Consider the following 12,266-nt stretch of genomic DNA (forward strand, 5'->3'; position numbering starts at 1 on the left):
CGAGCAACTAATTAAGGATTATGTGTCAAGGCTATGTGTCATCCGTACCGATTACTCTTTCCTTTGTATCAGACCTTTCCCGCTTTCCTTACTTTCCTTCCTCACTCAAACTTCAAAAAGTCCTTCCATGAATCTAGGGAAGGAAAACCACCTCTGGTTAGGAATCACCTACAGCGGAAGGAACAGATAAAGAGAGAGGGGTTGGAGATAAAGAGATAAGGTGAGCGAGAGGGCAGCACAACTTGGCTCTTATCTGTGCCGACGAGTTTCTTCCCGTGCTCAGCTCCAATATACTCTGTTGTCGTGCTGCCCTTCACCCCCACAGTCTCCACCAACGTTTTTTTGTTGCCCCCAACTTCCTCTTCTGCCATGGTGCCGGATCCGTAGCCATGGCCGCGCTCCTCCCCTTCTTCATCGTCGTGGCGCCGGGGAAGCTTCAATGGTGGACGGCGGGGACGCATGGCCCCAAGATGCTGCAACCAGTGCAAGATTTTGGAACCGGCTCGGCCAGAGCTGCATCTGGCGTGGGGCGGTGCTGGAACGACGGCGACGTCGTGCTACAATGGGTGGCGCAAGATGCTGGAACCGGCTCGGCCGTGAGCCGCAACCTTGATGTCTGGATGTTGGATCCTGCACCCATCTTTGCTGCAACCGGCTATGGTGAAGGCTACGGCCACCACCTTTCTTTTTGCTTGTGAGATTGATTTGCTGGAAGCAGCGTCTATGACTTTTTAGCTGCAACCGTTGTAGTTTTTTGCTACATCCGGCGAGGATTTTTGCTACATCCTTTTTTCATGGTGTGGTTGTAGCCTCAGATGGCGACGACGTTGATTTTTTGCTACAACCGTGTTTGTTTTTGGCTACAACCAGTGGTTTTTTTGGGTACATACATTCGTTCTTTCGGAGATCTGGCGTCGGAAATGTTGCGACCTGCAATGACGAGCTTCAACCAATGGCGACGGTGACGATGTTTTTGCTGCAACCGTCTCTCTATTTTGCTACGAGTGACAACAAAAAAAGCTACCAGGATGGCGGCCATGTTTTTGCGACCAACGGAAGTGGTGTTAGCATGAGCGGCAAGGGATGGCCGACGAGCGCAGGCGAGCATGAGGCGGCCGACGAGCACAGAGAATCTTCCCTTTTCTATTCGGGCGTGTGTGCGGAAGAAAGAGATGACCCAAGGGCCAGTGGCGAATCTTGCACAAAATTGAAGGGTAGGCTCAAAACATCAAGTTTCTAAGTCTACTGAGCAAATTCATTGCAGTTTACATGTTAAACACCTCAGTATAATTCTTAAGTTGCATGTTTAGCTGAAATATGATTTTTGGAGGGTAGGCTTCAGCCTATTGAAGCCCCCCTAGTGGAATCGCCACTGCCAAGGGCTGCTGTCTTTTTTTGCTTTGGAGAAGGAAGTTGCGACTATTTAGGCTGTTGGTACGCGTGGGATCAAACGCTGGGCAGCAGACCGGCCGAACCTTTCGGCCGATGCACCGGCGCCTAGTAGTGCCCCAAAACATTTTAGTTTATGAGTTTGTATGATAGTTATAGCAAATAATTCTTTAGAATAATATGTTAAATATAAATTTCACCAACTAAAGAAACGCCGCAGTCGATGTTCTTATAGATGTTGACACCTTGCTAGCCAAGATAAAACATCTAAGGCACCATTACTTGATGTTCAATGTGTCTGACGGAATAAAATAGAGTGGAGAGTTCCACTTACAAAAATACTCTGTACCATTTGAATCAAATGTGCTAGTGCCAGAGCAGTGCGCACAAGAAAAGTCCTTCACTGATCTCATGCTAACCATCACGGCAAATCTGAATTCATGGAAAGCAAGACCGTGCAGACAGCGATCCCGATGCTTCCAAGTCCCAGGATGTTTGTGGGTTTCAACAACATTACAAAATCAGTTCCAACTAAGTGCTAAACTCGTGTCCAATGCAAATGCATGTGGTGTATATGTTCATATGCAGCATATCAAAGGCTGTTCAAACTAAGTGCAAACCTTGCGTGGATCACTTGTGTGGTATATGCTAGTATGAACCTATAAACAACGAAACCTTACAGCTTGCATGATGAAACTTTACACCTTGCACGCCCTCAGATAAACAGAAGGGCTTTGTTGCGAGCCATGATCCGGTTCCATCTCTACTCTCATGCTTAAATAGTAGCACTATTACATCACCATTTGATAGATGCAACAACCATGCGACAGAAGCTTTCGTGCGAGCAATTCAATACAGCCACATGGAGCACACGGGCATTTCTGTACTGCTGTGATCAACACAACACTAGCAATATTATTACAGCACCCTTCCACAACTTAATAACCAAGTAAAAGGTTCATTCCAATTCTACCTTGAACAGTTCTGTAACATGTAAAACCCCAAAGTAAATTTCCTGTTCTTCTACAAAGAGAGAAAATAATCCTGGGTTGCAAAAGTTCACATATGGAAGGGGTGATCTGATGTGTTCTATATATCTAATGTTGTCTTCTGGTCCACCAATAAATAATACAACATGGCAAGGCACATAGAGGCACGAGGGGTGAGGATCAGCGGATGGGCGTGTACGAGCTGCCCCCGGAGCCCTTTTGCTGGTCCTCGGCCGACATCTTCTCCTTTGTCATCGTGCTGACGTCGGTGGCGGCCTTGGCAACCTTGCCAAACGCGCTGGTGACCCACGACGCGCTCGTGAAGACGTACCTGTTCTTCATGATGGCAGACCCGGCATTGCTCACGGTCTGTTCGGCCGCAGCCAGCGCCGACTTGGTCTTGTCGGAGACCTGGAACTTCTGGTCCATCTCCTTGACCTTCTCGTTTACCACTGTAGTGCCCATGGTGAACTTCTCGCTGAGCCCTATCTTCTTGTCGATGGAGGCCACCTTGGCAGTGGCAGTGGATGTGAAGCCATGCCTCTCATCAAAAGATTTCGCTTTGCCGACAGCGTCTTTGCCCAGGGTGAAACCCCTGGCAAGCATAGTGCTGACAACATCCTCAGCCTTGTGGACCACATTGTCACCACCCACTGGTACTCTGGTTCCACTCATCTGAAAACACAAGACAATATTCGATATTACAACAACACTTCAATTGTATTTTCCATGTTAATACTGAACTAAGGTTGCCAGTAACATAAATCTAGGTCTGGAGCATGAACACCAGCACTAGTTCACACTGCACAACTTGAAAATTTGGAACATCTGAAAGCCAAAGAGATAAATACATACAGTTGAGCATAATACTAGGCATAAAAGATCTTAAGTCTAATATAAAAGCAGGACACCAGAGCTCCATTGCATTCTGGTTTAGCACTAATAGGATGCAAGACATTAATGGGTACTGAGTATGCCTTCCAGATAAATAAATCAAGAAGAGGCCCGGCAGATGGAACCTTGTGAAATATGTCACGGGTTTCTGATTGTCATTTGTTAACTACAACTAAGCATGAAACTTCATTGCAACTTTGATCTCATTTATGGTAAAGAAAGAGGAATATGCATAAAGTGTATGATGTCCAACAAAATCAGTACGGTTTCAGTGAATTAAAGAAAAACAGAACTGACCTACATACATACAGAATTATCATATGTGGGCCAACATGGTAAACTGAGGCATCACATACCAGTGGAGCAGAGGCAGTAGGGGGCGGTTGATACTCTGGAGCAGGTGCAATGATAACAGAAAGGTCAACTATTGTTGCGCCCTGTTACAATGAGATAAAATATCTGCTCAGAAATTCTTTTCATAAGAGAACAAGACAATATTCCATAGATGTCGATCCTATGAAAATGAGAACTGTGCTTAAACTGCCACAATTGCTTTCTATTTCAGAAAATTTATTGAGTAAGAATTGCAAGGCGATTGACCATTAACTGGATTGAAGAGCAATTGAAGAATTGTATATTTGCAAGGTTTAGATACTACTTCTGTTGAGATGAAAAGCATGTAAAAATAAGGTATGGCGTCTGAAACATCTCACATGAACATTTCACATCTAAATGTGGCAATGGAATATGGCAGAGTTCTGTTGAGGGACAATGATTAAAGAAATAGTGAACAATTGGAGAGAAGATTGTAGCAGCTGAACCGAATCCTACAAAGGCCTTGAATTACCCACCGAAAGAAGAAGCGCAGTCTCTGCTCCTTGGGCATCTTTAAAAGTAACATATGCAACTTGAGACCACTCATCACCACTGAGAAAAAAAACAGAGCAATCAAAATCTGATAATGCAAGTAAAAATACTATTCAGAAAAGTAACAGAAGTATATGATCCTGTTGTGCAAATATTACAAACTTACAAACCTTTTCATATCCACATGTTCAATGTCTCCTGAAAAAGAAAAGAACTCCTTAATGTCTTGCTCAGTTGCACTCAGGGAAACATTTGTGACCTTCACAGTCCTCACCTGTCATGACCAAACATTATCAATTACAGAACAACTACAAAGGGGAACAAACAAGGAAGCAAAAATACAGCCAAATAGCACACTGCATAAGGAAATCCATGGTCAAGCAAAGGCTTTTAACAGTTGAGTTATCATGCAAGTGGGGCTTTAGTTGATGTACTGAATCAAACTACTTAAGCTCATGCTTCCTCATATAAACACAAATCAATCCATTTTTCTTAAGCACTCTTGCAAACTTAAAAAGCACAGTGAGCCACCTCAATCAGCTTGATCTTCTAAACCAAACTCGACAACAATCATCCGATTGTTTTTCCCAACTCAAATATGCTTGCTACGGTAAGAACTTTACAAATGGTTATAACTTAACGCATATATGCTTGCTACTTCACCCTAAATCACATATAAACATCAGCATTTGTTAATCGAGTTGCAGGTCATCTCATATAACCCAAAGAACAAGCTAGTGAGATAAGCACAAGGTGTTCTGAACTCCCAACACAAACAAGGATTTCGCTCAACTTAGAGAGCACACGTAAGCAGGCTTCAATCACGCGCATCACCCAAGCAAGGATCTGCATCACCGACAGACTGAACTTGATATCACAGAGTTGGTTATTACAACAAACAATTCACAGGTTAAAAACATCAGCTAGCACAAGTCACAGATAATCAGCTAGCACAAGCCACGGATAATCAGTTAGCGCAAACCACAGATAATCAGCTAGCAGAAGTCACAGATAATCAGCTAGCACAAGCCATAGATAATCAGCTAGCAAAAGTCACAGATAATCAGCAAGCACAAGGCACAGATAATCAGTTAGCACAAACCACAGATAATCAGCTAGCAGAAGTCACAGATAATCAGCAAGCACAAGCCACAGATAATCAGCTAGTACAGGTCAACATGTTTCGAGCAATCATCTTATCCTAGCCCACTGAATCGGCGCATACTAACTTAACAAACTGGCTGCAATCGATCTCGAGCTCCAACCTGAATGGAGTTTCTCATCACAATAAACAACTCGCAGATTCACAGCATCAGCTAGTGGCACAAACCCAGCTAATCAGCTAGTACTACAAATCACAGACATGAAACAGTATTCAAACTTTTGAAAAAAAAAATCCTCTTCGCCAGCCCCACGGAACCGGCGAGCGCTAGCTTAATCAGCCGGCCACGAATCTCGCGCTCCGACCCGAACCAAGGCGGCGCGCGGCTCCTTCCAGCTCCGACGACCCTGCTAAGCACGGATTCGCCAAACCCTAACCCTAACCTGCGGAGCTCGCGGAAGGGGCACGGGCGCCGGCGAAATCACGGGGGTCGCCCGCCCTGGCGCGGCCAGATCCAGCGCCAGCAGCGACCGAGAAGAAGATTCTAGACAGCGAGAGGGGAGAGGGGGAGCGGGGCAGAGGGCACTCACCGGCGCCGCCACAGGCACCTCCACCGGAGCCGTCGCCGCCGCCATCGCGCGCGTAGCAGAGGAAAGGGGATTAGGCCGGCGGCGGTGGTGATTAGGGGATGGATGGATTGGATTAGCGCTGATGTGCAAGCGTGGAAGGGAGGAAGACGACTACTAGTAGTAGTGGGAGAGGACTCTTCGAGGGGGGTGGTGTGAGCGACTTCGGAGTTAAGGAAAGCAATTGCAAGAAGCAAAAAACACCTTCAAAAGGAAAACATATTGGGCTCCCGCACATATTTCTTTTTTCCTTTTTTCCTCTCAGGGGGAATAAATCAGTTCTTTTTTGCAAGAAGCATGTACAGAAAGCGCATTCCGAAGAAAGACGGCAGGCGTTGAGAGAATATGACACCCCCACCATTTTCATCCGTGTCGAGAAATCATGGGGCATGACACTATGCCTTCGCTTCATGCTAAGCGGGGCTTCCGAGTCGTACTGAGTGTTTTCTTCCCGACGTCTCCTATTCTCAAGATGAAGCGACGATTGCATGGTTTTCTTTTCATCTTTTGGTATCAGGTGGTTTCTGAGAGATGTTGAAATTTCGGTGACTTTGGAAAATGCGGAGAACACAAGTCGGCTCGTGGTGTCATATAAATTGGTGCTCGTCCAATGCATGGTTGTTGAAGACATTTATGAAAGTTTGTTTGCTTGTATGAGGAAAAAACAAATGATTATTTCAAACGGGTTTCAATCAATGGTTTTTAAATTTCAGCCTTTCTACATAAATATGGTTTCTTTTTTTCTTTAAGGATATAGAACAAAAGAAACGTCAATGACAAAAATCATATGGGATTTATTCCTACAACTTAAACGATCCACCTAGAGAAAAAAATTATAATAGTTAATGTTGTTTTCCAAAAAATCCTACGGATCAAACTATAGGCCTAGTTTGATATATATTTATTCTTGCCTAGTTTTCTTTTTGGGAATAAAAGTACCATGCATCCCTTTTATGACAAGATTCATATCTATTATGAAAGTCCAATCAGAAGTATAGAGCACCTCAAACATAATAAAAATTACATGAAGATGTCTAGACCACCGAACGGCCATTACCGTTTCCAGAACGAGCCACCGACGCTCAACTAACGCCCCTCCCCTATCGGAGGCAGCTTGACCTCGTTGATAACAGCCGGGAAGTCTTCGTGCATGTGCACCTGTTGTAATTGTCACTGTAGTAGTAGTGGGAGAGGACTCTTCGAGGAGGGTGTTGTGGGTGACTTTGAACTTAAGGCAGCAAACAGGAAGAAGCAAAAATCACCTTAATCAAAAGGAAAACCTTATTGGGCTCCCAAACATATTTCGTTGTTTCCCTTTCTTCTCATGCGCAATAAATTAGGTTTTTTTGTGAGAAACATGTAGAGAAAATGCCTTCCGAAGAAAAGACGGAAGGCGTGGAGAGAATGTGACACCTCGAGCAGATCATGTGTGTCGAAAAATCATGGGGCTCGACACCATGCTTTCCCTTCATGCTAAGCAGGGCTTCCAAGTCATGCTGAGCATATTCTTCCTCGACCCCATGTCTTCACTTCGTACCAAGCATGCAGTACAACACCAACTCAGCATATTCTTCCAGATGCCTCCTATTCTCAGTATGAACTTTTGTTCTTGCATAGTTTTTTCCCTCTTTTGCTAATAGGGGGTTTTCTCATATGTGTCAAAACTGGGTGACTCTGAAACATGCGAGAACACAAACCGACTGGTGGTGGCATATAAATTGTTGGCCATCCGGTGTATGGTTGTTGAGAATATTTATTATAAACATTTAAGTTTGAGTACAATTCTCTGTGATTGGACGTAGCAAAAACAAATGATTGTTTCGAACAGGTTTGAGCTCAATGAATCTTTTAAGAATATAGAGCAAAAGAATCATAAATGGGAAATTTCATATGGGATTTATTCTTACAACTTAAATGACACACCTACAGAAAAATTATAATAGCTCATGTACTAGAAAATTTATATGAAAATCCTACGAATCAAACTATTAGATGCTCTGGTTCGACTTATCTTTATTGTTGCATAGTTTTTCTTTTTCTTTTCGAGAAAAAAAGTGGCATGCATCTTCATATTTCAATGAAAAGTAACCAATGAAGAAGATCGGGTAGTACAATTAATCAATAAGGGATTTATTGTGTGTGCAGAACCAGTAAGTATAGTAATTAATAAATAAGCACTCATCGAAGCAGTACACCAGCGAATTGCAGTGTCAAAATTCATTTGAAACTGTAAGTTCTAAAGCATAAACTAAAAAATAAACAATATATGAGGAAAACCCACAAAAGATAAGCGATTTTCAGTTAGTCACATGCCATGAAAAGGCCTATAACATGGTTCAGAAGCAATTAGCCCATGTTTTACACAACATCTCTAATATTTAACCGTGACCGCACCAGGCGTTCTCAGTTGTAACGTTATAAGATATCACTTCACATTAGCTCATTCCTCTTGCTTAAGCACCAAGAGTCAAAGACGTGCCCCTTTCATTCTCTTCATTCCTAGGAAGGGCCAAATACTTCACTTGGTGAATGGGACAAAAGAGAAAACAAATACAGTGGACACATATTCTGTTCTTTTGTTCTCATGAAAGCTAAAAACAGTTTTGAGAATTTTATCATTTCCTAGAAATTGGCATGTGACATTTTTTCCTTCTGCGACAATATCAACATCATTATACATCTCAATAGTTCAAGTGAAAGATGTCTTCTGGATGCCAGTCAAGACACAAGATACAACAAAACAGAGCTCTCAAATGTTCTCCGGTCAATACAGATTTGTCTTTTTTTCTTATTCCCCGATGAAGATATGCTCTCGATTTCATTAAGTGAAATTCTGTTAGGAAACTACATGGCCGGTAGCTGACATGTTTCAGCTAGGCATGATCGTCCAACCCTGTATGAAGCTCTAAACTTACCAATCAAAGACGCAAAATAAGTTGGCAATGCAAGGAATTCAGAACTTAACAACACGCAAAAGCTCATGGAGGTCAAAGGAAGGACCGAAGGAAGGTGAAGCTGCGGTGAACATGGCGTACCCACACGGCTCTGGAGGATACATATATAGGAGGACAAGGCAGTGAAAGAGATAAGCGAGGAGATAGGTCGGAGCGTATTACCATCCTCTCATGTATATGTAGTTCTTTTTAAGGGAGAATGCCCCCGGCCTCTGCATCTCTTAATGCACAAAACCATATTATTAAAAATCTACATTCAGAACAAGGTCTCAAACAAGTACTATGACTCAAAAGAAAATAAGTTGTCACAAAAAATAGGGTAAGATGACTAGACACACATCATATTGTTGGACCACCATCCAAACCGGTTATAAATATCTCGTGTAACCATCTCTCATTGGTTGCATCCAATTTCCATGAGCTCGTTGTGATCCGCATGGCTGAGTAGCGACCACGTACGGATCCAAGCAGACGCCCTGAAGATAACCTGCAAAAAGTTCATGATTGTTTGTCTGTTAAAGGCAACATCATTCCAACAATCCCATATGGCCCCAAGTAACACACACACTCCAACTAGAATATGTGCCCAGTTTTAGTCTCTATCCCAGTTAGCCAAGTCCCAAATAAATGCGAAACCGTGACAAGTGGAGTAATGTTAAAGGACGCGTGAATGGTCTGCCACAATAACTTAGCAAATGGGCATTGGAGAAAAAGATGTTCTATTGTTTCGTCGTGATCATAAAAGCAAGATCGTTTACTACCTGCCCAACTACGCTTTGCCAAGTTATCATTTGTCAAAATTACTCTCTTATGTACAAACCACATAAACACCTTGATTTTCAATGACACTTCGATTTTTCATATGTGGATCGAGTATATTTAGTGGTGGGAGGTGGCATGGTGTCGCGCAACATATGGTTCAACACCACATCTTCACTCCATACTAAGTGTTCCCTTCCGCACATCTCATATTACCAAGTTTATGCTCTTTTCAATTTATTTCCCTGCAATATTTTACTAACAATAGGTGTATAATAGATGTTGAGCCTCAGTGAGTAAACAAAAACCGATTCTTGCTACTCTCATCATGGAAAGTAAACAAAAAATGATTCCTGCCAAGATCTTTGCATTCCAATGCAGTAAAAGGGCAACGCAGATTACCCAGCCTTCTTCCTACATACTCTACTTTTGCTGACCTCTCTAAGAAAAGGATACCGACAGCCTGTAGCTCGTTCACCGTCGAGGCGCAAACATACCTTCTTCCCATTTTGACACTACCCTTCTCTGCTTCTGACAGCTTGACATCCTTCACCCCGCGCATGCTGTCCAGCGTAGTGCCCCTCCTATCACCCATGGCCATCCCTCTTTAGAAAACCAATCCAGGAAAGAACACTCTTATGATCGCGCACCCCAGCGGATGTGAAAGACTTTCATAGGGGAGGGCTCTCATGGGAAAGTCGAACTGATTTCTACTCTCACAGGGAATAGGTTCTGCCCGTGGAAAGTTCTACCACGGGGAACAAATGCGGGACAGGGATGCTTGATGGTGGGGAAACCGATCTACATCCTCCCAATCGCCAGCGGGCTTGGAAGAGATGAGCGCGGATCTGGAAATTTTGATGGATTTTGGGAAGAGATCGCGCGGCAGGTTGGCAAAGAAGAGGTCGTTGTGGTGTGCTCAAAATGACCACTATACATCTAGCAGACTTACAACCTATCCACACACAACACGTCCTGAGGAACTTCTGAAATCATCTGGCTCAGTGAGTGGCAGATGCGTCGTCTTCCTTGTGGCCCGTAGACGAGTGATGTACCTAAAAACTGGGGAAGATGCCTTGGGTGGCACACTCACATTGATCCTTGGGGTAGAACCTGTTGGAAATATGAGCAATTTACCAAATGATTTTATTAACAGAAGTACTAGATAAAGCATGACTAATATAGTAGAGATAAAACAAGTTATGCGTTCTGACAGAGAGAAGGTAAATAACATCTGCATATATGAACTGTACCTAGCATATCTAGAGCAGACTGTAAAACTAGTTGCATGTATGGAGTAGAACCTAACACATCTAGGGAAAATACTAGTATGAGAAACTGTGGCAGGACATCTAACAGAAGGAAGATGAACACATACGTGATAGCAGCATCAGTAGTACTGGACTTGGGGTCGATGTCCTCGCCAGCCATGTCGTCGAGGAGGTTGTCGACGTCGGGGAAGTAGTCGTCGTTGGGGAAGTAGTCGTCGGAGTCCGGGGTGTTCGTGACAAAGAAGTCAATAGTCGCGCTGGGCGCTCCCCAAAAACCTTATCACCCTTCTCCCGTACGGGACTCAAGGAGGTGAGGTTTCGGAGGCCTACTGTCCCAACTCCCGGTGCACGCCGCAAGCCGGGATGAGGAAGACAACAGTACCTCAGAGATTGAAACCGGTGGGGAAAGGAAAGAGAAGGTCTGGTGCGTCTATCTGAGAGGAGCGACCTCCCTTTTATAGGCGTAAGAGAAGGAGGCGAGAGGCTGCACCGGGAGCTGAAGGGAACGCGGGAGACGAAACGAACAGACAGCAGCCGAAGTGTGGAGCGTTCGTATTAAATATCCACTGCAGCAAAAACTTTCCAGCTCCCGAGTGACCTTTCGTATACCCGTAGTGCGTGGCAAAAATTTAGACATCGGCTCATTCTCGCAACCCGCGGTGTGACGTGCCGAGGCGGGCGGTGGAGGAGCGCGCATGAATATCTCTCTTGTTCTCATGCTCATACGAATGGGGAAAGAACCTTCCTTATAAAGAGGTCCAACTCCCTCTAAACTAGCAATGTGGGACTAAACTTTTATTCCACCTCTTGCCTTGCACAAATGGGCTGCGTAGCCCTCTAAAATTTATTGAGAATTTCTGAAACTGTTATTGGACTAGGCCCAAAATAGACAAAATTCGTTAGGCTCGAAATAGACAAAATTTCAACAGAACCCGAACGGGCTAGCTGGCCACCGCCAACACCAAGCATTGAACCAAAGGGTTTGTTCTCGACATGAAGAGAACATCTGACCCCGAGTCTTGCTGCTGCGTCGGAAATTCATATGACTCGACACTAAGTCTTCACTTCATACAAAACATGTCGTTGAAGAGCCGCTGCGTGTTTTCTCCCCAACGTCTCCTATTCTCAAGATGAACTCCCTTTCTTTACTTTTTTGTTGCATAGTCTTTCTACTCTTTTGCTAACTTGGGCTTTCTAACAGGTGTTAAAACGAAGTGGCTCCGGAGCACGCGGAGAACACATTCGGCTGGTGGCATGTAGTGTATGGTTGCTGAGAGCCTTTATTGTGAACAGTTTTTTTATTGGAAGTCTCCGTGATTGCACGTAGGGAAAAGATGATTTATTTCAAACATGTTTGAGTCAGTGAATTGTTATTTAAAGAATATATAGAACAAAGAATCATAAATGAAAATTTT

General features: G+C 43.8%; 1 protein-coding gene across 1 annotated transcript; it reads right to left on the reverse strand.

Moving 5' to 3' along the window:
• Nucleotides 1–2,237: 2,237 nt before the first annotated feature.
• LOC125520271 (binding partner of ACD11 1) lies at nt 2,238–6,105 on the reverse strand. Its single transcript, XM_048685152.2, has 5 exons — nt 5,832–6,105; nt 4,310–4,413; nt 4,124–4,199; nt 3,629–3,709; nt 2,238–3,053 (listed from the first exon to the last, which is right to left on the reverse strand). Exons 1-5 carry the CDS (start codon nt 5,874–5,876, stop codon nt 2,559–2,561), a joined length of 801 nt encoding a protein of 266 aa, XP_048541109.2. The 5' UTR covers nt 5,877–6,105; the 3' UTR covers nt 2,238–2,558.
• Between the last annotated feature and the right edge of the window lie 6,161 nt (nt 6,106–12,266).

This window comes from Triticum urartu, chromosome 7A (assembly GCF_056163025.1).
Source record: "Triticum urartu cultivar PI428250 chromosome 7A, HENAU_Tu73, whole genome shotgun sequence".
NCBI classification, from domain to species: domain Eukaryota; kingdom Viridiplantae; phylum Streptophyta; class Magnoliopsida; order Poales; family Poaceae; genus Triticum; species Triticum urartu.

Coding starts and splice junctions, on each gene's coding strand:
- LOC125520271 (XM_048685152.2), bottom strand. CDS start 5,876: ATGGCGGCGGCGACGGCTCCGGTGGAGGTGCCTGTGGCGGCGCCG. Junction 4,414..5,831: donor AGGTGCCTGTGGCGGCGCCG/GTGAGTGCCCTC, acceptor TGGTCATGACAG/GTGAGGACTGTGAAGGTCAC. Junction 3,054..3,628: donor CTACTGCCTCTGCTCCACTG/GTATGTGATGCC, acceptor TTGTGTTTTCAG/ATGAGTGGAACCAGAGTACC.